At 34.8% G+C, this 27,320-nt stretch overlaps 1 protein-coding gene across 1 annotated transcript in view; it reads left to right on the top strand.

The window, feature by feature from the left end:
- Window positions 1-6,969: 6,969 nt before the first annotated feature.
- Window positions 6,970-27,320, top strand: part of LOC137242765 (apolipoprotein D-like) — a 29,099-nt gene continuing 8,748 nt past the window's right edge. Inside the window, exons 1-2 of the mRNA XM_067770016.1 lie at window positions 6,970-7,052; window positions 26,012-26,126. Coding sequence (XP_067626117.1) covers window positions 7,030-7,052; window positions 26,012-26,126 — 138 coding nt within the window. The 5' untranslated portion in view covers window positions 6,970-7,029. The remainder of the gene's footprint in view (window positions 7,053-26,011; window positions 26,127-27,320) is intronic.

Genomic DNA, 27,320 nt, shown 5'->3' with positions numbered 1-27,320 from the left:
CCATCTTCAGCTATAGAAATTACAGAAACAAGTGCAAAAATAGTAAGACTTCAAGATTTATTAGTTGACACTGCAGCTAGAATATTAACAATAGATTCAGTGTATAGGATTGGATTGAATAACTTACTTCTATACAGTACATTGGGCTGTGATGAGTCATCCGGTCAAAGCCAGTACAAACAAAAACTTCCAAAAGAGTACGAACTAATTTCTGATGCAAACTTATTTATCACTTCTTTGTTGCCTAGTAAGTTAATTAACGAGCTAACAGGTGATGTTATTTGGCAAAATCCGGTACCTTCATCTGTTCGTTTTTGTCGGCCTATATTAATAGAATTTAGCAAAAAACTCCCAAGAAAACTAAAGCTGTTGTGGATGAAATAAAAGGTCAAATAATTTCTTTGGGGCCATCATTAATTAACAAAGAGGGTGGGGGCGTGCAAATGAAGCACGATCAATTTCTTAAAATTATAGATGGCAAATTAGCTCAGGTATTAACAGATACGCCTTCGGGTTCCACATGTACAATATGCGGAGCTACTCCACGACAAATGAACGATTTGACTAAAGTGACTGCTAGGCCTGAAAATGAAGATTATTATCAAAACGGACTGTCTACTTTGCACGCCTGGATTCGTTGTATGGAAGTGATTTTACATATTTTCTATAATCTGTCATTCCCAAATATGTTCAGCCACAAGCGAAGAAAAGAAACGACTAAAACAAGAGAAGAAAAACCTGGTACAAAGGCGTTTCCGTGAAGAGCTCGGATTGATCATCGACAAACCAAGACAAGTAAGTGGTAATACTAATGACGGTAATACTGACAAAAGATTTTTTCGCAATGCAAGCTGCTCTGAGTGGAATCACAAGAATCCCGTAATAAGGATTATAAAAAATTTCATCTACATCATGCTAGAATTCTCAAGATCCGCTACAAACGAGGACGTATTTCGTACTCTTCTTTATGCTTCAGATCCTTATATAACCAGCATTAGAAAACTGTATACTAACAACGTGAAGGAACTTGATGAAGACACCATAGATCTTTTGAATGTGAACGAATTAATTTTAGATCCCTAAGTTCTTCAAGTATAAATAACATAATAAACATATAAGTGCAATAACAATAGTAAATATTACAATTACAATTAATTAATTAATCAATTTCATTCACAATTTTTTTATGTTTTTATTATTTAAATTGATTTTTATTTTGATGTACTATTTGATATTTGGTTTTTGTAGGCATTAAAATAATAGTATTCATTGTTAAAAAAAAATAAATATTGGATATTTTTGATATTTTCTAATTTCTTTTATTTTTTAAGGTATGGTTTTAAATTAAATCTTCATAAATTACATTCCATTTGAAGCCATATACCCTATTCTATATTTTTGCAAAATATTAGACCATAATATTCAGAAATAAAAAAGTTATTGATTTTTAATCAGAAACAGGCCTTTATTTTCCACAATGCGCCGTGTGTAAATGTGATTAACAACTTCAAAAGAAAAGTTGCCGATAATCAGCAATCAAACATTTGTGTGGAAACAGCGACTTATTGACCAATTGAATTGTAGCTTTGGAGTCAAAACGGATGGCAAAGGCTTTTGACGTTGTATAACAAGCCCTTTTTATTAATTTGACCAAATTAGTGGTCAAATTCGACCAAATGAAAACCGATCATAGATTGCTATAACGTCGATTTAGTCATTTGCAAAGGATTTGATGCTGGGAATAAGTGAACAATTTCTGCAGGTTTAATGCCACTTTCTTTATTTTCTAAGAAATAGTTCTTTGTTTACTTTTGAACCAGGTGAAAAATATTAAAACAATATTTTTTTTTTTTCAAATAAATAGACCATAAATAATGTGCTTTGAAGAAGAATGTACATATAAACAAATGGCAAAAGCTGAAAAAATAATAACATTAAAATAACAAAATATTGCCTAATAAACCGGTAGCAAAAAAAGTTTTAAGGTCAGTCACCAAATTTGAAGTTTGTTGAAGCTGTTGGAGCTGAAAATGTTTCAGAACAATCTTTTATTTTTTATATCCTTTGACTGGTCCTTTTCATGTTTATAACTAAATCCTTTACTGTACGAATGAAGAACGTAATGTAAGCCCTAGATACTAAGGCATCGATCCCCCGCAATCCCCATCCCGAATCACGGGATGTTCGATCTATTTTGTCATCCCGATATCCCGGGACTATATATATAAAAATCCTGTGATTCCCAATACATTCTGTTATCTCCATATCCCGAGATTCCGTACATATGTATGTATTTTCATTTCATATCCGCTTGATATATGTATGTACATATTTATGCGTATTGCCAGGTTAATGCAACGTAAATGGTTAAGAATTCATACATCTTTTGAAAAATACTCTTTCGTTAAAATATTTAAAACATTTCGTTAAGATTCTCTTAAAGAAACGTTCTATTTTTTCTAATGTTTGTGCACTAAAAAGATTTAATCTATCCATCTCTATGCACATAAAGAAGGATGTGTGTTTGTATGTAGCTTACGAACTCCGAAACTTCTTCCCGATTTTTTTCAAATTTGCAGGGTCGCTTCATGGCAAATCGAAGAGAATTCGTGTGAAATCGCTTCGCAATAGGAGACTTGGGACTAATATATTCGAACAAATTATATTCACGGCTCGATATGCCTGAAATTTGGTATTTGGGCAGCCCTTGGCCTAGACTAGTATATACGATACTTTTTTCCGTGAAGTGGACCAGGGACCAATCTAAACGAACATATTATGTATATTCATGGTTCTTGATATATATATGTATTTGACTGATATTTGATACATAGGTAGCCTCTTGCCTATATTAGTATTTAGCACACTTTTTTCCGGGAAATAGACCAGGAAGGGGACTGGGACTTGGGCTTTGACTGGGACTAGAACTGGGAATAAAGGATGGAGAAGAAAAATAGTGATGGAGAAAGCGTGTCAGAAAGAGATAGAGTGAGGCAAAGATAGTGCGGAAGAGAAGTGGCGGAAAAGACGAAGTGGGAGAAACAAACGCATTGAAAGGGAAAGACAGAGGGAGGACTGAATAAAAGGACAAGAAAAAGGGGGAGGGATAGTAAAAGGTAAAAACTTGTTAAAACTTATGTAGGTAGACAAAAATTAAGGCAGAACAACGTCTGCCCGGTCTGCTTGTATTTATAAATAAAAGAGATGAAAATTGGTTTTTCACTTTTTCTACAACTAAATTTTCTATCTCCAGGATTTTGTGCTACTGTCCCCCGAAAGACAATGGTAATGATAACACAGTTGCATAATTTCACCTCTATTTAAATAGGCAAACACGTAAACAAATTTCTAATTTTTTATGTTCCGCTAGCTTGGCTCATTTTCGATATATAAAAAGCAAGATAAATTAAATAATACGTGTTTCTGAATCGTTAATAATTTTTTTTAGAAGCTTTTCAAAGCACTTTAAGGAAACCAAAGTAGAATTTTGTATTATTTAGTCATAAAAATTAATAATTTTAAGTAATTCCAAGAGTCAGATAGCTTGTGACATGATTTCGAGTATGGATACCCAACAGAAAAATGTACGGTGCTGAACGGTAGCTAATGGGATGAAGAGCGGCGCATTTAGTACTCACACTTGTACCAATAGCGCTTAGGTTCGAGTCATATATATATATTCAAATGAAGTAATCAATGGTCGGGCCTATTTCATAACCACCTAAGATTGAATAGCAGTCTATCAGATATCGTCATTTCATATTGTGACGAATATTAGCAACACTAAGGCATAATATCATCTCTAAGCCGATACTAAGCAGTCACTTGTATCTACATAAACAAATCAATCATTATGTCTACACATATGTACATACAGCAGCGGAGAGATACACACAAAAGTATGCAACCGTCAGCAAAGTAGTTCTCATACATACACTTGCATATATCTGAGATACTCACAAAAGTATGCAATCATCGCGCATATTGCCATGCGAGAAGCTATAAACGTGCATCTGTAGTTTATAGCTGGTGAGTTTATAGCTGGTAAACAAGTATTAAATTCTAGAAGAAGAAACGCCTAGAAGTATGCGAATTACACAGCACAGAGTATAAAAGGAGCAAAATCTGTATAAGCAAAATCAGTTTGATTTAAGCACGCTATTGGTTGCAAAGTATAAGTGTTATTGTACTTTCAAAGTAGTCTAATATAGACCATTTTGCATAATTGAAGTTTGGAGTTATTTATTTATTCAACAATTTAGCGATACGAACGTTAGTAGAAGGTGTTAAATAAGCGGAGTTTCACTAAATTAGTTACAATATTAATATTTTCACCTACACAGGGTGATCACAGCGTGAACACATGAAAACTGACCAAACAGGTGGTATTTGTTTACACAAATGGTGACTAAATGAAGATGATGAAAACGGACCCAAACCTTATGGCATAACTCTCGCTTTGCGTGATTGTCTCCCATATTTTCTGTAGGGTATGTACAATGTTACACGAACTTAGATTACTTACTGTTTTTATACTCAGTTGAGTAGAGCTCACAGAGTATATTAACTTTGATTGGATAACGGTTGGTTGTACAGGTATAAATGAATCGAGATAGATATAGACTTCCATATATCAAAATCATCATTATCGAAAAAAAATTTTATTGAGCCTTGTCCGTCCGTCCGTCCGTCCGTTAACACGATAACTTGAATAAATTTTGAGGTATCTTGATGAAATTTGGTATGTAGGTTCCTGAGTACTTATCTCAGATTTCTATTTAAAATGAACAATATCGGACTATAACCACGCCCACTTTTTCGATATCGAATATTTCGAAAAACCGAAAAGTGCGATAATTCTTTACCTAAGACGGATAAAGCGATGAAACTTGGTAGGTGAGTTGAACTTATGACGGAGAATAGAAAATTAGTAAAATTTTGGACAACGGGCGTGGCACCGCCCACTTTTAAAAGAAGGTAATTAAAAATTTTGCAAGCTGTAATTTGTCAGTCGTTGAAGATATCATGATGAAATTTGGCAGGAACATTACCCCTATCACTATATGCATGCTTAATAAAAATTAGCGAAATCGGAGAACCACCACGCCCACTTTTAAAAAAAATTTTTTTTTAAGTCAAATTTTAACAAAAAATTTAATATCTTTACAGTATATAAGTAAATTATGTCAACATTCAACTCTAGTAATGATATGATGCAATGAAATGCAAAAATAAAAGAAAATTTCAAAATGGGCGTGGCTCCGCCCCTTTTCATTTAATTTGTCTAGGATACTTTTAATGCCATAAGTCAGACAAACATTTACCAATCCTTGTGAAATTTGGTAGGGGCTTAGATTCTGGGACGATAACTTATTTCTTTGAAAAAGGGCGAAATCGGTTGAAGCCACGCCCAGTTTTTATACACAGTCGACCGCCTGTCCTTCCGCTTGACTTGAGCAAAAATCGATATATCTTTACTAAACTCAGTTCACGTACTTATCTGAACTCACTTTATCTTGGTATAAAAAATGGCCGTAATCCGACTATGACCACGATATCGAAAATTACGAAAAAAAAAAAAAAAAATACATAATTCTATACCAAATACGAAAAAATGGATGAAACATGGTAATTGGATTGGTTTATTGACGCAAAATATAACTTTAGAAAAAAACTTTGTAAAATGGGTGTGATACCCACCATATTATGTAGAATAAAATGAAATAGTTCTTCAGGGCGAAATAAAAAACCCTTGAAATCTTGACAGGAATACTGTTCTTGGTATTATATATATAAATAAATTAGCGGTATCCAACAGATGATGTTCTGGGTCACCCTGGTCCACATTTTTGTCGATATCTGGAAAACGTCTTCACATATACAACTACCACCGCTTCCTTTTAAAACCCTGATTAATACCTTTAATTTGATACCCATATCGTACAAACACATTCTAGAGTCACCCCTGGTCCACCTTTATGCCGATATCTCGAAAAGGCGACCACCTATACAACTACCATCACTCCCTTTTAAAACCCTCATTAATACCTTTAATTTGATACCCATATTGTACAAACATATTCTAGAGTCACCCCTGGTCCACCCTTATGGCGATATCTGGAAAAGGCGTCCACCTATAGAACTAAGCCCCACGCCCTTTTAAAATACTCATTAACACCTTTCATTTGACTCCCATATCGTACAAACAAATTCTAGGGTCATTCCTGGTCCACCTTTATGGCGATATCTCGAAAAGGCGTCCACCTATAGAACTAAGCCCCACGCCCTTTTAAAATACTCATTAACACCTTTCATTTGACTCCCATATCGTACAAACACATTCTAGAGTCACCCCTGGTCCACCTTTATGCGATATCTCGAAAAGGCGTTCACCTATTATAGAACTAAGCCCCACGCTCCTTTGAAATACTCATTACCACCTTTCGTTTGATACCCATATTGTACAAACGCATTCTAGAGTCACCCCTGGTCCACCTTTATGGCGATATCTTGAAAAGGCTTCCACCTATAGAACTAAGGCCCACTCCCTTTTAAAATGCCCATTAACCCCTTTCATTTGATTCCCATATCGCACAAACAAATTCTAGAGTCAACCCTGATCCACCTTTATGCCGATATCCCTAAATGGCGTCCACCTAGAGAACTATGGCCCACTCCCTCATAAAATACTCTTTAATGCCTTTCATTTGATACACATGTCATACAAACACATTCCAGGGTTGCCCTCGGTTCATTTTCCTACATGGTTATTTTCCCTTATGTTGTCACCATAGCTCTCAACTGAGTATGCAATGCTCGGTTACACCCGAACTTAACCTTCCTTACTTGTTGTTTATTTATTTGAATATATATAATGTGCTTTGTGTGTGTGTGGCATTTTTGCTGAAAAATCGGCGAAGAGTGCAAATATAAAAGAAGTGACACATTTTAATATGACATTGTCATTTTTGGTGTCGAAGACGTAAGTGATATTTGATCTTTGTGATTTTCAAGATAATACTATATAAAATGCTGAAACAAAAGTTTTCTATGTAAGTAACTAAATTAATGTTATCCTTTCAGATTTATTGAAAGATAGTGTTGTAAATTAAAAGATATTTTAAGAGTCAAATCGATATACATACATATGAGTAAACGACATACTGCTATAGGTGTTTGAAATTTAGAGAAACACTATGGTAACACTTGGGACTCATTAAGTCTATGGATGTACTTGCGGGCCAGCCAGTTCAACCTAACAGTACCTACTGATAGGCTACTAGCTACATTCAACGCGCTCACACTCGAACAAAATTTAAAAATACCAAGCGGATCGATTCGGCCACATTGTCAAATCGGTATTTCATTTCTGCAGTCGTTTGAAAAATATATCTATATAGACCTTTTCAAAGTTTCCCGGCTAGGAAGTATTAGATAATTTTATCGTCTATCACCAAGAAGTAACTAATTCGATACGTTTTGCAGTTACTAAGGCGATATAAAATCATTTCAGAAATAATTTACCATAATTTTGGCCTCCAAGCAGATATTTAGGCGATAGTTAACTGTAACGTTTTGAATTTTCTTTTATTTCAATAATTTATATGGCGAATGATCCAAACAGAGATTTTTTGCAAAATATTTAAAATGTTAAGCAAAACCCAAAATTTTCCTCTAGTCTAGTGGCTTCATAGATTTCTATGAAGTTCCGCGTATAAATTTCTTGATACAGGCATATTTTCTTCCTCGATACTTTTCGTCTTAGCGTTTTAGTACTTTTTATTCCTATCAAAATAGTTTCCAAATGTTGTACCGCTTTCGTATCTAAATATCGTTTCGCTTTGGGGTAACAGTTCTTCCCGAAAGCTGAAAAGAAATCGGAGTAACGTCGATATCTTCGGCGATTATTTCTCAGAAATGTATCGAATCGAATAAGTAATTTGTATCGAAAACAAGTAAAGTTGTCTAAGTTCGGGTGTAACCGAACATTATATACTCAGTGTGAGCTTCAATTATACATTTCATTTCAGATAAATTACTTTTCTACATAACACGTGGCACCGACCGTAAAAAATTGTTTCCCCATTTCCTCTTACAATAAAACTTGATAAGTGAAATGTCATTGATTCAAACCTATTTTTTGCTATGTTATAGCTTAGATATTGTTCTAGTCTATGACCCTTTTAAACTTGTTTTATACCTAAGTTGCCGTGGTCTTTAACCGATCCCGTCCATTTTTACTAGAAATATTTTCTGCTACAAATATGTGTACACAATTTCATTACGAAATGTTAATATTTCGTCGAGTTATGGCTCCAAAAACACAGAAAATTGCTTAGTCATAAAAGGGGCGGTGCCACACCCATTTTTAAAAATTTTAGTGTTTTCCAATGTAATGTTATAATTTAATTTATAAAGTAAAATTCTATTGATACAAAGTTCTTTTTCGCTAAGATATAGCTTATTATTTTCATCTACGACCCTTTTAAGAATCGTCTATATAAAAGTGGGCGTGCTCTTTAACCGATCTCGCCCATTTTTTCTAGAAATATGTCCTGCTATAAGAAAAATTTGCGATCGTAATGAAATAGGGTTATTACGATCCGTTAATTTTTCTTCGAGTTATGGCTCCCGAAACATAGAAAATTGCTTAGTCATAAAAGGGCGGTCCCACGCCTATTTTTTTAAAAAGTTTTTCCTATTCATTGTTATAAATCCACATGAGATACCATTAATATAAAGCTTTTTTTGCAAAGATATAGCTAATTTTATTCGTCCACGACCCCTTTAAAAACTTTTATATAAAAGTGGGCGTGGTCCTTAACCGATTTCGTTAATTTTTCTTAAAAGCTTTCCTTATTTTGTTACGATAGGTTTAACGATTTTTGATTTATGAATAATAATATTTGAAAAATTGATTTTATCAAAAGTGGACGGTGCCACGCCCATTTTAAAAAATTGTTTCAAACTATATGTGTTATCAAGAGTTTCAATATCAGTCCACACGTCAAATTTCAACATTCTAGGTGTATTATTTACTAAATAATCAGGTTTTTTGTGTTTATATATATAAAAAGTGGGCTTGGTTATCATTCGATTTCGCTCATTTTCAATACCAATCTATTCTGGGTCCAGATAAGCTCGTGAACCAAATTTGGTAAAGACATCAATATTTACTCAAGTTATCGTGTTAGCGGACAGACGGACGGACGGACGGACATGGCTCAATCAAATTTTTTTTCGATACTGATGATTTTGATATATGTAAGTATATATCTATCTCGATTCCTTTATACCTGTACAATAGGGCGGGTCGATTTAAAAATCGCTCATTGGTCTATGAAAATCGTATTCTAGGGATCAAAATAAGAAACTTTGCCGAAGGAAATATACCTCTAAAACGAATTCTGATGTCCCCCCCTTTGGATCGCAATTTCAATTCTACCTGCTGTGTCTTGTGGTGGCTTAAAAAAACAACACAAGCAATTTTACGATCTGCAATTATGTCACAGTGATACCTTCATTTTTTGAAACGGTTGAATAAAAAACCCACAAAACTATGTTTACGACATGCAAATGCATCACAGTGATGCCTTGGTTTTAAAAGGGGGTTGTAAAAACGCTAATTTCTAATAATTTTTTTTTAATTTCTTTTCTATTACTAAGTTAAATTCATTTTTTCATTTACATATGTTCTGACTAAATATATTTCTGAAGAGAAAAATAAACTCAAAGGGGGGGACATCTGAATTCGTTTTAGAGGTATGGTTCCTTCGGCAAAGTTTCTTATTTTGATCCCTAGAATACGATTTTCAAAGGGCAATGGGCGATTTTTTTGCCTCCCCACAAATCGACCCGGCTTACTGTACAACAAACCGTTATCCAATCAGCTGTAAAAGTACAGATGGCTATAAAAACAAGTAGGGAAAGCTAAGTTCGGGTGTAACCGAACATTACATACTCAGCTGAGAGCTTTGGAGACAAAATAAGGGAAAATCACAAAGTAGGAAAATGAACCTAGGGAAACCCTGGAATGTGTTTGTATGAAATAGGTATCAAATGGAAGGTATTTAATAGTATTTTAAAAGGGAGTGGGCCTTAGTTCTATAGGTGGATGCCTTTTTATACTCAGCTGAGCAGAACTCACAGAGTATATTAACTTTGTTCGCATAACCGTAATGCGTAACGGCATAAACTAATCGAGATAGGTATAGACTTCTATATATCAAAATGATCTGGTTGAAAAAAGAAATTCATTTAGCCATGTCCGTCCCTCCGTCCGTCCTTCTGCCCGTCCGTCTGAAAACACGATAACTTGAGTAAATTTTGAGGTATCTTGATGAAATTTGGGATATAGGTTCCTGGGTGCTCATCTCAGATTGCTATTTAAAATTAACGAAATAGGACTACAACCACGCCCACTTTTTCGATATCGAAAATTTCGAAAAACGGAAAAAGTGCGATAATTCATTACCAAAGACGGATAAAGCGATGAAACTTGGTAAGTGCGTTGACCTTATGACGCGAAATAGAAAATTAGAAAAAATTTGGAAAATGGGCGTGGCACCGCCAACTTTTAAAACAGGGTAATTTAAAAGTTTTGCAAGCTTTAATTTGGCAGTTGTTGAAGATGTCATGATGAAATTTGGTAGGCACGTTACTCCTATTACTATATGTGTGGCCAATAAAAATTAGCGAAATCGGATGACGAACACGCCCACTTTTAAAAAAAAAATTTTTTTTTTTAAGTTAAATTTTAACAAAAAAGTTAATATCTTTACAGTATAAAAGTAAAATATGTCAACATTCGACTCCAGTAACGATATGGTGCAACAAAATACAAAGATAAAAGAAAATTTCAAAATGGGCGTAACTCCGCCCTTTTTCATTTAATTGGTCTAGAGTACTTTTAATACCATAAGTCGACCACAAATTTACCAATCCTTGTGAAATTTGGTAGGGACATAGATTCTATGACGGCAACTGTTTTCTGTGAAAATAGGTGAAATCGGTTGAAGCCACTCCCAGTTTTTATACACAGTCGACCGTCTGTTCTTCCGCTCGGCCGTTAACACGATAACTTGCGCAAAAATCGATATATCTTAACTAAACTTAGTTCATTTACTTATCTGAAGTCACTTTATCTTGGTATAAAATATGGCCGAAATCCGACTATGACCACGCCCGCTTTTCCGATATCGAAAATTACGAAAAATGAAAAAAAATGCTATAATTCTGTACCAAATATGGAAAAGGGATGAAACATGGTAATAGGATTGGTTTTTTGACGCAAAATATAACTTTAGAAAAAACTTTGTAAAATGGGTGTGACACCTGCCATATTAAGTAGAAGAAAATGAAAAAGTTCTGCAGGGCGAAATCAAAAGCCCTTGGAATCCTGACATAAATACTGTTCGTGGTATGACATATATAAATAAATTAGCGGTACCCGACAGAAGATGCTCTGGGTGACCCTGGTCTACATTTTGGTCGATATCTCAAAAACGCCTTCACATATACAACTAAGGGCTACTCCCTTTTAAAACCTTCATTAATACTTTTAATTTGATACCCATATCGTACAAACACATTCTAGAGTCACCCCTGGTCCACCCTTATTGCGATATCTCGAAAAAAAGTCCACCTATAGAACTAAGGCCCACTACGTTTTAAATAATCATTAACACCTTTCCTTTGATACACATGCCATACAAACAGATTCCAGGGTTGCCCTAGGTTCATTTTGCGAAATGGTGATTTTCCTTTCTTTTGTCTCCAAAGCTCTCAGCTGAGTATGTAATGTTCGGTTACACCCGAATTTAGCTTTCGTTACTAGTTTTATTTATATATGTTATACCACGAACAGTATTCCTGTCATAGTTCCAAGGGCAGAACTTTTTTATTTTCTTCTACTTAATATGGTAAATGTCACACCCATTTTACCAAGTTTTTTCTAAAGTTATATTTCGTGTCAAAAAACCAATCCAATCACCATGTTTCATCCCGTTTTTCGTAATTGGTATAGAATTATGGCATTTTTTTCATTTTTCGAAATTTTCGATATCGAAAAAGTGGGCGTGGTCATAGTCTGATTTCTGCCATTATTAATACCAAGAGATAAGGTGAGTTTAGAATGAAAGTGAACGAAGTTTAGTAAAGATACATATATCGATGTTTGCTCAAGTTATCGTGTTAAAGGCCGAGCGGAAGGATAGACGGTTGGCTGTGTATAAAAACTGGGTGTGGCTTCAACCGATTTCTTCCATTTTTACAGAAAACATTTATAGCCACAAAAGCTATGGCCTTACCAAATTTCGCAAGAATTGGTAGATTTTGTTCGACTATGGTATTAAAAGATTTCTAGACAAATTAAAAGAAAAAGGGTGGAGCCACCCCCCTTTTGAAATTTTCTTAAATTTTTGTATTTTTTGGCAGTTTATCCTTACTGGAGTTGAATGTTGACATAATTTACTTATATACTGTAAAGATTTTCAATTTTTTGTTAAAATTTGACTTAAAATTTTTTTTTTTAAGAGGGCGTGTTTGTCATCCGATTTTTCAATTTTTATACAGAACACACGTAGTAATAGGAGTAACGTTACTGCGGAATTATGATATCTTCAACGTCTGCCAAATTACAGCTTGCAAAACTTTTAAATTACTATCTTTTAAAAGTGGGCGGTGCTACACTCATTGTCCAAAATTTTACTAATTTTCTATTCTGCGTCATAAGGTCAACCCAACTACCAAGTTGCATCGCATTATCCGTCTTTGATAATGAATTATCGCACTTTTTCTGTTTTTCGAAATTTTCGATATCGAAAAAGTGGGCCTGGTTATAGTCCGATTTCATTCATTTTAAATATCGATCTGAGATGAGCACTCAGAAACTTACATACCAAATTTCATTAAAATACCTCAAAATTTACGCAAGTTATCGTGTTTAAGGACAGGGCTAAATGAATTTCTTTTTTCGCCCAGATCATTTTGGCATATAGAAGTCTATATATATCAATCTCCATTAGTTTATGCCGTTACGGGGTTCCGTTATGCGAACAAAATTAATATACTCTGTGAGCTCTGCATAGCTGAATATAATAAACTAAAAATAAAATAAAAAAATGTTAAGCACTTCCTTAATATAAATGGACGAAAATCAGCGAAAAATGTCTCCTTATATAAGTAAATAATCTTGCTAAACTTTGATTCTTAAATTTCGACTTATAAATTGCATAATATTTATGAGACGTAAAAATATAAAAACGGAGCGCACATTACTTAGATTGGAAAGTTGGTAGGAAAAGAAATATTATTAGTCCATCAATTGCGCTCCACCTTTGTCACGGCGTCTTAACCTGTCTGTGTAGTTTCATGTTTGTAACTCAATGAGAAGTTACTTAAAAATGGATCTCAAAACTTCAACTTTCCAAATTCTTATCTAAATATTTCGATCCGTGCGCCATCTAACGGAATTTTTTTCTCCTTTTCTTAAATTTTCTCGGCGTCTTATCTTATCTATGAAGCTTTACAGTTGTAGCTCACTGAGAACTTACATAAAAATCAATCCCAAATTCCCTCCGTTTCGTACGAGTTTTAAATATCTCATCCCGTGCGCCTCCCAGCAAATCTTTTTGTATCGTGTCATCGACCTCTGAATTAAGTTTGAAATTTCAAATCTCTAGCTCAGCGATAAGTTACTTAAAAGCTGGTTTGTAAATTTTCAAATTATTTTTTAATTATTTCGATCCGTGCGCCACCTAACGGATTTTTTTTTCCTTTTGTTGCATTGTAATGGTGTTCTAACCTATTTGTAAAAATTCACGTGTGTAGCTCAACGAGAAGTTACTTAAGAATCGATTACAAGATATGTATGAAAAGCGGACAAACATTCAACCGACCTAATATAAAGGAAGTAAAATAGGTCTTTAGGTTGTTTTATTTATTTATTTCTTATAGCTTATACTAAGCCTAGCTTATACCTATATAAAGTAATTAATATATAATCTAATTAAAGTAATTTATATGCAAAATGGAGTAACATATGGATAGCAGACGAATGACACCAATGCAAGGAAACGCCTCTAAACACCCCTTTCATTTTGGTCTACCCCTGTTGAAACAACAAGTTTCCTTGGACTCCCGTTAGGGAATATTGCTGACAATTTGTGATCGGTCGCAGCTATTAGGTGGGGCGAAGCACTGCTACAACAACAACAACAACCAATGCAAGGATCTTGCCAGTTGTATCTGACGCTGTTAACGTATTTAAAGTGCGAAGGCAACATCTGAACGGCGATGCACTCATTTGGTTGAGTGATTCGTTACAGTATTCGGCTACTTTTTGCGTACGTGGGAAGGCTTCCTAGTGCCAGCGTAGAGTAATCGCGATGTATGGAATGGTATTGATGAGTCGAAAGTGTGCCCATCTTGCACTAGAATGGCAGTGTTCTGCAGTAATTGTACAATTTGTGTTTAAATACCCTTATGTTACTAGATTTAACATCATTTGGTAATTCGTTGTAGAATTTTAGTCTTTTATAGTACAAATTATATTTGTCTGCTTCTGTTCTATAAGCAGGTAAAATAAAATCATTTCTTCTCCTTGTATTTACGGAATGAACACTTCTTACATATTTTATCTTACTTTTCAAATAATCAGGCAAGTTGCCTTCTAGTTTTTGTGAGGATGCACAGTTTCACGTTTTTTGTGGTTTGCATGCAATAGCTGTGACCATAAATCACTTATCGCAAAAATACATGGCGTAAACGTAAGTATTTGATAAAATTTGAAGCTTCTAGCTGTTAAAATGGGGCAGAAATTGCGAAAGGTTCTTATTAGAACAATCGGTTGAATGGAATATATACTGTATATACCACCGATCTATATAATTTTTTCAGACAACAATGAATGGTCTATACGTAAGCATTCGGTGATATTTGAATCGTCGAGCTGTTAAAATGGGGAAGTAATTACGAAAAGCTTCTTATATGAACAATCGGTTGTAGGGGACATATGCTATATATACGACCGATCTCACCACTTTCTCAGCCAACAATATGAGCAATATTCGAAAGTATGTGGTGAAGTTTGAAGCTTCAATCTGATACTTTGAAGAAGATATAACAAACGTCCTCTTTTCTGAAAAATCGTTTGTATGGGGGATATATGCTACAGTGTTCCGATCCGGCCGGTTCCAACAAATGTCTAATCGGAAATCTAAATATACCAGCTCGCCAAATTTTATCAAGATATCTCAAAAATTGAGGGACTAGTTTGCATACATACTGACAGACGGGCAGGCGGAGATGGCTGAATCAACTCAGTTCTTCATCCTGATCAACCGTCATCCCGTGTTTGTGTTTTTTTTACGCGACTGCTAAACCCGGTCTAAAAAAATCGAGAGCGGTATAGAGGAAAGACGTGTTTTACCCTTTGTATCAGTAAACCGAAAACGAAAAGCAATAATTTAATTTTTGTCAAGAGATATTTTGCATTAAAGAGTTGACAAACACTTATTTTGGGTTCGGTGAAAATGTATTCTTATACCCCCATTAAACAAATGTTGAAAGTAAAAATAGTTTTTCTATAGAAAATAAATATTTTAACCAAACACGGTACTAACGGGCATATTATCTATACACATAATCTTAATATATAAAAATCACTATGTTTGTTCCCGATGGACTCCTAAACTACTGAACCGATTTTGAATTTGTTTTGCACCCGGTATGTAGTTCAATCTAACTTGAAATATAGGATAGGTTATATCTCAGTTTATAGTCGCAATATTATTTTATTGCAAATTTTTTTATTTGTTTATACGTAATAATAATATGTTACGTATACGCACCGGCACTCACATTTTCAGGTGGTGCGGATATACTTACATGTAATTGGATGGAGTTTAATTAAACAACGTGCTTATCAATAAAAAATATATTAGCGAATGATATCAAGTATAGGACATCACCAGGCCCGTCGAAAAGGTGGGGGGGGGGGGGGGGGATTAGAACCGGGCCCGGGGTTTCTGAGGGGGCCCGCGATTTAGAAGTACTACGACATTTTTTTTTAATTCAGGAGAGTCTTTAGTTGTTCCATGTGCAATTTTTAAGCCGAATTTCAAAAGCAACGAAAATCTGCATTTTGTTTTAATATTATAGTGAAGTGTGAAAAATAAAAATCTATATATATAGAAAGAAAGGCTAAAATGTGTGTAAGTTGGTCGCCGGTGTTTGAAGAGATGCGTCGGTCGATTTTGTTCAAAGTTTCACACAAGTTGCGTAAACCTCACGCGGTGGTTACTACATAGGTTTGGTTGCGATCGACGTACAGGGTTTCGAAATATAGGCCAAAAGGTGGGCCAGTGAATGCCTAGACAGTGTTTATACAATATGGATATCAAATGAAAGCTGTTGATGAGTGCTTTAGTACAGAGTAATATATTATCCAGAGACGGACTGGGACTTTGCTTAGAACTAGGACTGGGACTGAGACTCGGAGTGGGACTGGGGCTGGAATAAAATACATACTGCCCTCTGGGACAGGCAATAAGGGAGCAGAAGAATGAAAAGAAGTTGAGAGAAGAGAAACTAGAGAAGGAGATTGAGAAAGAGATAGAATGAGACGAAGATAGAGATAGATGAAGCGAAAAAGACGGAGGGAGGAGTGAATAAAAGGATTAGGAAAAAGTAAAGAGGGGGGAGGGCAGAGTCAGACGGAAAAAGCTTATTAAAATGTATGCAGATAGGCCAAATTTAGGGCAGAACAACGTCTGCCGGGTCTCCTAGTATAAAATATATATAAAACAAAGTCTGAGGTAAACAAAAAAGTCATCGAACTAACGGTAACGGCAGCGTGAAGGTGTGTAAATGTGTGAGTAGTAAATCAAATAGCATCGTATATCAAAATGACTACAGAGTGGCAATTGAACTGCCCAACACCTAAAAACGTCCAAGCTGTAGAAAATATGGCATTAAAACCAGAGAACGTATAAAAATAGAGAACCGCCAACAGAACGAATAATGGTAAACGGTAAACCATCAAATCCCGGATAGGTAATTCACCATTGGGGAAATGTGGCACGAAATTCGTCAATTCCAACGCTAGAAAAATTTTATTTTGATATAATAACCATAATTTAACTATTTGTTTGCCTTTTCAATAATTTTTTGTGAAATTTTAACGAAAAGACCGCGCTTTTGTAATCTTTAAGTAATCTTGTGGGAAATTACCTACCGCCAGTTTGATAATTTCTCTTACTGTATAGATTTACGTCTGTGATTAAAATTTTACATTGCCAACACGTTAGCAATTATTGTTTGCCAACTGACGTTACATCAATTTAAAATGCCACAGCATGTGAAACAAAGGGAAAATGTGAAACAAATGAAAAAACTAAGGACGGGACTGTCATACCTTTCATGAATGGGGCTGAACAATAATCTTATCCCGTTCGTAATCTCCAAATAATCGGATGTATAAGATAAGGAATATATAGTGAACAGATGTACATACCTAAACGATTTTTAAGATAAATATAAAATAAAAAATGGGAAAAAACCCCCTTGTCGGAACGATCGGTTGTATGGGATATATATTATATATAGCTCCGGTCGAAATGATTTTTACAGGAAATCTTCTATGATATATTAGAATATATATCACCAAGTATCACGTTTTTATTTTGGAAACCAAGGGATAAATGGCCAAAAATCTTTCTATCTGAACGATCAGTTGTATGGGATATATATTATATATAGCTCCGATCGGAATAATTTTTTCATGAAATCTTCTATGATATATAAGAAAAAATATCACCAAGTTTAAGGTTTTTATATTGGAAATTAAGGGAGAAAATGCCAAGAATATTTCTATCTGAACAATCGGTTGTATGGGATATATACTATATAGCTCCGATCAATGTGATTTTTTCAGAAAATCTTCTATGATATATTAAAACATTTATCACCGAGTTTCGCGTTACAACTTTCTAAATTAAGGGAGAAATGGCCAAAAATCTTCCTATCTGAACGATCGGTTGTATGGGATATTATATATAGCTCCGATCGAAATATTTTTTCGTAAAATCTTCTATGTTATATTAGAATAAATATCACCAAGTTTAACGTTTTTATATAAGAAATTAAGGGAGAAATTGCCAAAAATTTTTCTATCTGAACGATCGGTTGTATGGGATATTTATTATATATAGCTCCGATCGAAATGATTTTTTCAGAAAATCTTCTATGATATATTAAAATAAATATCACCAAGTTCAACGTTTTTATATTGGAAATTAAGGGAAAAATGGTTAAAAACCTTTCTATCTGAACGATCAGTTGTATGGGATATATATATTATATAGCTCCGATCGGAATGATTTTTTCATGAAATCTTCTATGACATATAAGAATAAATATCATCAAGTTTAACGTTTTTATATTGGAAATTAAGGGAGAAAATGCCAAGAATCTTTCTATTTGATCTATCGGTTGTATGGGATATATACTATATATAGCTCCGATCAATGTGATTTTTTCAGAAAATCTTCTATGATATATTAAAACATATATCACAGAGTTTCACGTTACAACTTTCTAAATTAAGGGAGAAATGGCCAAAAATCTTCCTATCTGAAAGCTCCGATCGAAATATTTTTTCATAAAATCTTCTATGATATATTAGAATAAATATCACCAAGTTTAACGTTTTTATATAGGAAATTAAGGGAGAAAATGCCAAAAATTTTTCTATCTGAACGATCGGTTGTATGGGATATTTATTATATATAGCTCCTATCGAAATAATTTTTTCAGGAAATCTTCTATGCTATATTAAAATAAATATCACCAAGTTTAACGTTTTTATATTGGAAATTAAGGGAGAAATTTCTAAAAATCTTACTATCTGAACGATCCGCTGTATGGGATATATATTATATGTAGCTCCGATCGAAATGATTTTTTCATGAAATCTTCTATCATATATTAAAATATATATCTCTTAGTTTCACATTTATACTTTCTAAATTAAAGCAGAAATGGCCAAAAATCTTTCTATCTGAACGATCGGTTGTATGGGATATATACTATATATAGCTTCGATCAAAGTGATTTTTTCAGGATACCTTCAATGATATATTAGAATATATATCATCGAGTTTCACGTTTATACTTTCTAAATTGCGGCAGGGATGACCAAAGTCGTCTTATCTGAACGATCGGTTGTATGGGAGATACATATATGTTATAGTGGTCCGATCCTACCGGATCCGACAAATGTCTAATATAATACAAAAATACATCCTTGTGACAAATTTCATTGAGATATCCCAAATTTGAGGGACTAGTTTGCGTTCAAACAGACAGACGGACAGAAGGACGGACGGACGGACAAACGGACATGGCTATATCAACTCAGTTCGTCGCCCTGATCAATTCGGTATACTTAATGGTGAGTTTATCTTCTATATTTCTCAACGTTACAAACAACGGACCAAAGTTAATATACCATTTCATGTTCATGAAAGGTATAACAATGAAACGGGTTTATAAATAAATTAACACAAGGTTTTAGATAGGGTTTTCACCATATGTGACCCGGTCTATGAAAAGGTGGCTTACGACTCAAAAAAGAAATTGCGAGAAACAGCTGTTAACAGCTTTTTTTTTAGTCATAAGCCACCTTTTCATAGATCGGGTCCTATATATACTGATTTACCGACATTCATTCAATTATAAAATATAACATAAAAACGGATCAGCTTTGGGTAGTTTTGATGTCAGTCACTTTGTCCTAATTAAAGCCAAACAGTAACTTGTGAAAATGAATACACTTTGTAACGTGGACACAAAAATTAATACTTGGCGTGATTTGCATTCGAGTAGCTTAGGCGACGAAGAAATACGTGCGGATTGTTTGTCAAACCTATGATTGGTTTTCATTATATCAAAGGAACTGACAATAAAAACTGCTCAAAGCTGACCCGTGGACTGTTGTGGTCAAAAGCGTTTCCATTAGGTCACATTCTGACTCGAAATCGATAAAGCAGTTATTTCTGGTTATTTCACACGCTTTGGCATTATTTATTGATGGAAGGTCTCTGGGCAATCGAATATAAATTAGCACCATGTAAGAGAAGGACATTTGAATGGCAGAAATTCCAAATTACTGCAAATGGGTTACTTATACCGATTGAAACTTTTTTTCTGGAAAAATCCCCTTTTTTTAAAGATTAAGAAGTTGCATTTTACGGTCCTTAACCACAGGATTTTCGACGTGGTAGATTAGCACGTTACCATCACACCACGGCGTCCGCCATCACATTGGGTGCTTACTCAAACTGAGCATTTATCTCCGTGAACTACAAAAAACTCGACTATTCCTTAATTTTTGTTAGAAGCTGATGAAAGTCTGGCGGAAAATCCAAAACAACCACTGAAACAATATAGGAAAATAAAATAAACCAAAATAATATAAATGGAAAAATAATAAAAAATTAAAAATAGCTTTAAATAAAGTAAAATGAAATAAAAAATAGTCAGGTAATAAAAAAAATAAAATGATGTGTATTAAATCAATTAAATAAAAGAAAATCTAATTAAATAATTTAAAAAATTAATAAAATGAAATGAAATAAAACAAAATATAATAAGGAAGGCTAAGTTCGGGTGTAGCCGAACATTATATACTCGGCTGAGAGCTTTGGAGGAAAAAGGGAAAATCACCATGAAGAAAAATGAACCTAGGGCAACCCTGGAATGTGTTTGTATGATATGGGTATCAAATAAAAGGTGTTAAAATAAAATTAAATTTTAATATAAGGCGCGATAACCTCCGTAGAGATCTAAGGCCGAGCTTCCCTTCCAATTTGCGTCGTGCTCCTCTTGATTTTCCCTACAAATTGGCCGGACGGGACCTACATGTTTTATGCCGACTCCGAACGACATGAGTTTTCACTGAGAGCTTTTCATGGCAGAAATACACTCGGAGCCATTGACAAACACTGCCGAGCGGCGACCCCCCTTAGAAAAATTTTCTTCTAATTGAAAAACCTTATTTCTAAAATTTTGATGTTGCTTTGCCCGGGGTGTGAACCCAGGGCATACGGTGTGGTAGGCGGAGCACGCTACCATCACACCACGGTGGCCGCCGTATAAAAGGTGTTAATGAGTATTTTAAAAGGAGTGGGCCATAGTTCTATAGGTGGAGGCCTTTTCGAGATATCGCCATGAAGGTGGACCAGGGGTGACTATGGATGTGTTTGTACGATATGGGTATCAAATGAAAGGTGTTAATGAGTAAAGGGAGTGGGCCTTAGTTCTATAGGTGGACGCCTTTTCGAGATATTGCCATAAAGGTGGACCAGGGGTGACTCTAAAATGTGTTTGTACAATATGGGTATCAAATGAAAGGTGTTAATGAGTATTTTAAAAGGGAGTGGGCCTTAGTTCTAGGACGTCTTTTCGAGATATCACCATAAAGGTGGACCAGGGGTGATTCTAGAATGTGTTTGTATGATATGAGTATCAAATGAAAGGTGTTAATGAGTATTTTAAAAGGGAGTGGGCCTTAGTTCTATAGGTAGACGCCTTTTCGAGATATCGTCATAAAGGTGGACCAGGGGTGACTCTAGAATGTGTTTGTACGATATCGGAATCAAATGAATTGTGTTAATGAGTATTTTAAAAGGGAGTGGGCCTTAGTTCTATAGGTGGACACCTTTTAGAGATATCGCCATAAATGTGGACCAGGGGTGACTCTAGAATGTGTTTGTACGATATGGGTATCAAATGAAAGGTGTTAATGAGTATTTTAAAAGGGAGTGGGCCTTAGTTCTATAGGTGGGCGCCTTTTCGAGATATCGCCTTAAAGGTGGACCAGGGGTGACTCTAGAATGTGTTTATACAAAATGGGTATCAAGTGAAAGGTGTTAATGAGTATTTTAAAAGGGAGTGGGCCTTAGTTCTATAGGTGGACGTCTTTTCGAGATACCACCATAAAGGTGGACCAGGGGTGACTCTAGAATATGTTTGTATGATATGAGTATCAAATGAAAGGTGTTAATGAGTATTTTAAAAGGGAGTGGGCCTTAGTTCTATAGGTGGACGCCTTTTCGAGACATCGTCATAAAGGTGGACCAGGGGTGACTCTAGAATGTGTTTGTACGATATCGGAATCAAAGGAATGGTGTTAATGACTATTTTAAAAGGGAGTGGGCCTTAGTTCTATAGGTGGACACCTTTTCGAGATATCGCCATAAATGTGGACCAGGGGTGACTCTAGAATGTGTTTGTACGATATGGGTATCAAAGGAAAGGTGTTAATGAGTATTTTAAAAGGGATTAGGCCTTAGTTCTATAAGTGGACGCCCTTTCAAGACATCGCCATAAAGGTGGACCAGGGGTGACTCTAGAATTTGTTTGTACGATATGGGTATCAAATGAAAGGTGTTAATGAGTATTTTAAAAGGGAGTGGGCCTTAGTTCTATAGGTGGACGTCTTTTCGAGATATCACCATAAAGGTGGACCAGGGGTGATTCTAGGATGTGCTTGTACGATATCGGAATCAAATGAATGGTGTTAATGAGTATTTTAAAAGGGAGTGGGCCTTAGTTCTATAGGTGGACACCTTTTCGAGATATCGCCATAAAGGTGGACCAGGGGCGACTCTAGAATGTGTTTGTATGATATGAGTGTCAAATGACAGGGTGTTAATGAGTATTTTAAAAGGGAGTGGGCCTTAGTTCTATAGGGGGACGCCTTTTCGAGATATCGCCATAAATGTGGACCAGGGGTGACTCTAGAATGTGTTTGTACGATATCGGAATCAAATGAATGGTGCTAATGAGTATTTTAAAAGCGAGTGGGCCTTAGTTCTATAGGTGGACACCTTTTCGAGATATCGCCATAAAGGTGGACCAGGTGTGACTCTAGAATGTGTTTGTATGATATGGGAATCAAATTATATTCTGCGTCATAAGGTCAACGTACTTACCAAGTTTCATCGCTTTATCCGTCTTTGGTAATGAATTATCGCACTTTTTCGGTTTTATAGTCCGATTTCGTCCATTTTAAATAGCGATCTGAGATGAGTGCCCAGGAATTTACATACCGAATTTCATAAAGATACCTCAATTTACTCAAGTTATCGTGTTTACGGACGGATGGACATGGCTAAATAAATTTCTTTTTTCGCCCGGATCATTTTGATATATAGAAGTCTATATCTATCTTGATTAGTTTATGCCGTTACGGATTGCCGTTATGCGAACAAAATTTATAGACTCTGTGAGCTCTGCTCAGCTGAGTATAAAAAGGAAAAAAAGATAAAATGAAAAATAATAAATAAAAATATATATAGTAAAATAAAATTAAAAAAATGAGATAAAACAAAATAAGATAAAATGAAATTTTCTAAAGGGGAATATAATAAAACAAAAAAATTAATAAATAAAAATTTAATAATATAAGACAACACAAAATAAAATAAAATTAAATATAATAAAACAAAATAAAACGAAATAAAAAATTATATAAAAATATATAAATTTTAGTTAAAAAAATTTATAAAATCACAAGCAAAATAAAATAATATTAGAATTTCATTATAATTGTTCATTATGATTGTTGAGACCTTGTTTACTTTAACTCTGCTGATATAACGTTATTTTTTTATACTAGAAAAATATCGTACGTCTGAGATGCGTGTTCAAGTTTAAAAAACTTACACTTTTTTTTATCATTTACTTGATATATATTCACTGGTTTTAAATGTTTTTTAAAGAAAAATATGGTTTCTTTAACATATTAAAAATTAAGTTTGACTTGTATTAAAAATTCATTACAAAAATCAATCTTTTTCGAAGGACCTCAGTTTATGGCAAAACTCTTAAAAATAAATACATTTTTTGTATTTGAATTGAATGAGTTAACTGTTTTAAATTATATTTAAAAAAATATTAGGTTAAATTACCATTATGGGCAAGAATTACATATTAAATTCTTAGTCACATAAAAGATAACGATACGTCTCTTCGACATATTCCTAAAAAACAATGGTATATATTCCAGCAAACAACAAAGTTACTACTGAAAACCAACCACCACTGACAAGCTGTAAATGGAAACTGAGAAAACTGAGAGTGAAAACGTTCACCTATAAAGCAATTTTCATGATATTTACATATATAAAAAATATAAAGGCAACGAATTTTGAAAATTACTTAATTTTTAATGAAATTAAATTTTAATATCAAATTTGCCAAACCATTGGCCAATTGCCATTTTCACTTATTGGTCAAGTAAGTTATCACTTTGTTGTCAAAACGGCCTGCAAAGGCATTTGACGTCCCCAGCGGGTCACGTGGTTAGAATATACCCGCGCTAGTTATGCCTGTCGAAAGAGGCGACTAAAATACCAGATTCAAGGGGTTGTGTAGCGCAACCTTTTCAGGTTGCCAGCACAATATATAGCTTCTCCAAACCCAATTGTCAACCTCACATATCCGTGGCGTATCCTGTTTCATTAACAGTCGAGTCTCTGGCGACCCCAAGCTCCTCATCTAACTTGGGGTGGGAGGAAGGTACGGCCTGAATGTTTAATGTGGCCATATAAATCGTTCCCGAGATGGTCGGGCTAGTACCTTAACGGTGCTGAGTTACCGGAGCGTACCGGATCTGTATCCGGCAAAGGACCATCACATCGATAACACTCCCCAGAGCCTTCGGGGAGCAACCAACAAGGCATTTGACGTTGTATGACAAGCCGTTTCATTGATATGACAAATTTGTCCTAGTGACAACGAAGCATAAAAAATTTCCTGATTTTTAAGCATATTTTTTTCCGGTCTAATGTGCTAAGTGCGTTTACGATTCCCGCTGAAAAAATATTTACGAAGCTAGAGATAAATACTTACATATAAAAGGTGTACACAAAATTAAAGATCATACATTCTAATGTTGAAGCTGATGGTTTAATATTTGGTCATATTCTCTACTACTTAGGTGTCAGTTAAGTAAAAAGCCGCAGAAACAAAAAATGTTTTCTATATAAGTAATAAAAAGCTTGGTATTTTTTATGATTTATTAAATAAAATAGTACTATTAATTAACAGTTATTTAAGGATCTTTTGATTTTTTACAGTAGTAAAAATTATCAAACGGTACCCATTAATTAATTATCACAAACATACAAGCTACATACCTATATCATCCATGTTGACGAATGCGGGAGGGAGAAGTAAAGAAAACAAAAAAAAAAAAAATGTAAGGCGCGATAACCTCCGAAGAGATCTAAGGCCGAGCTTCTCTTCCAATTTGCGTCGTGCTCCTCTTGATTTTCCCTACAAATTGGCCGGACGGGACCTACATGTTTTTTTTTATGCCGACTCCGAACGGCATCTGCAAAGCAGATGAGTTTTCACTGAGAGCTTTTCATGGCAGAAATACACTGCCGAGGGGCGACCCCGCTTAGAAAAATTTTCTTCTAATTGAAAAATCTTATTTCTAAAATTTTGATGTTGCTCTGCCCGGGAGTTGAACCCAGGGCATACGGTGTGATAGGCGGAGCACGCTACCATCACACCACGGTGGCCGCCAAGTAAATAAGAAAGGAAATAAAATATCTCCCCTTTCAATTTCTTCTGAATTGCTGAAGTATGCCACAAATTTGTATGAATAAAACTTCAAAATTTAAGTTAAAGCTTGTTACCTGCCTCAAGCTCTTCGTTAACATAAAAACTTATACATTACTTAATCATGTTTTGATTGTAAAAACAAAAATATTTCATTAAACGTTTCTGTCTGAGTGTGGGTTATTTTTTACGGATTCTTTATAAATGCATGGGCTTTTATGCTGATGAATAGGAAACCTTATAAAAGTAGCAGGAATTTTCAAAAAGAAAAAAATATGTGTGCTGAGTTTATTCTGTTTTATTCACTTAAATCTTAAACTATATATACAATTGAAATCACGAAAGTGATTGTTAAATAATAATTTTTTTTTTTCAGTGCTCCCTTGCCACTTTTAATTATCTTGACATCATCGTGTTTGGTGGCAGGACAAGTTATCAGACCACTTTCGTGTCCGAAAATAAAATCTGTGCAAAACTTGAACGAAACTGCGGTGAGTATTAAGTTTCACATAAATAAAGAAATCCATCGTTAAGTGCTAGCTGTACAATTAAGTTATACTAGCAGACCCATCAGGCGTTGTTCTGCCTTAAATTGGTCTATCTACATAAATTTTAATAAGCTTTTTCCGTCTAACTCTTCTCCCCCCCCCCCCCCTCACTTTTTCTTAATCTTTTTATTCACTCCTCCCTCCATCTTTTTGCTTCATCTATCTCTATCTTCGTCGCACTCTATCTCTTTCTCAGTCTCCTTCTCCTTCCATCTTTTCTCTTCTCTCAAGTTTTTCCCATTAACCTTCATCCCTTATTGTCAGGCAAATCGAATAGGGCGTATATAAATAGTTATGTGGGTATTATTAAGTCATGTCTTTAATTCGGCTTCGCATGCATATTTATCAGTTTTGCCAGATTGATGCGACTAAATCGAATATCATAATGAAAATTACTTTAAAGCTCTCAGCAACAGCTTCCATTTGATATCCCTTTTACACAAACATTCTGGGGATATCCGGGTCCAGATTTTGGCCTATATCTTGACACCGTGGTCACCCAGCGGTATAAAAATTAAAATAAAAAAATAAATAAAAATTACTCTGTACTAAAGCACTCATCAACAGCTTTCATATGTTATCCATATTCTATAAAAACTTTCTATATCTCGAGACCCTAGTTACCCGCGGGTACGAAAAATACCCCGTATCAAAGTACTCATAAACAGCTTACATTCGATACCCATATTGTACAAACATATCCCAGGATTACCCAGGTCCACGTTTTGATCTCAAGACCCGATCCAGAACGGGATAAAAATTAGCCTATGTCGGTCTCCTGGATCTAAGCTACCCCTCCACCAATTTTCAGCCAAATATCTTCATCCGTTCCTTCTTCTTCAATCACTCTTTATCTATTAAAAAAAAAGCGCATCAAAATCCGTTCCGTATTTTTAAAGGTTTAAGCATTCAAAGGGACATAGGGACAGAAAAAGCGACTTTGTTTTCTACTATGTAGTGATGTACATCCATACATACCTATAAACCGACGCCCGAAGTTAAATAACGCAGCGAATGCTATATATTTACATATGTAGGTGTCGCATCATGCCTCACTCAAAAGGAATTAGCGCGCACAGTTCACAGCGAACAACCACACAAACACATTTTTTGGTAACAATAGATGTATTTTTTTAC

This window comes from Eurosta solidaginis, chromosome 2 (assembly GCF_040869045.1).
Source record: "Eurosta solidaginis isolate ZX-2024a chromosome 2, ASM4086904v1, whole genome shotgun sequence".
Taxonomy (NCBI): Eukaryota; Metazoa; Arthropoda; class Insecta; order Diptera; family Tephritidae; genus Eurosta; species Eurosta solidaginis.
The sequence above is the reverse complement of the archived record's forward strand: the minus strand, read 5'-3'. Positions and strand labels throughout refer to the sequence as shown.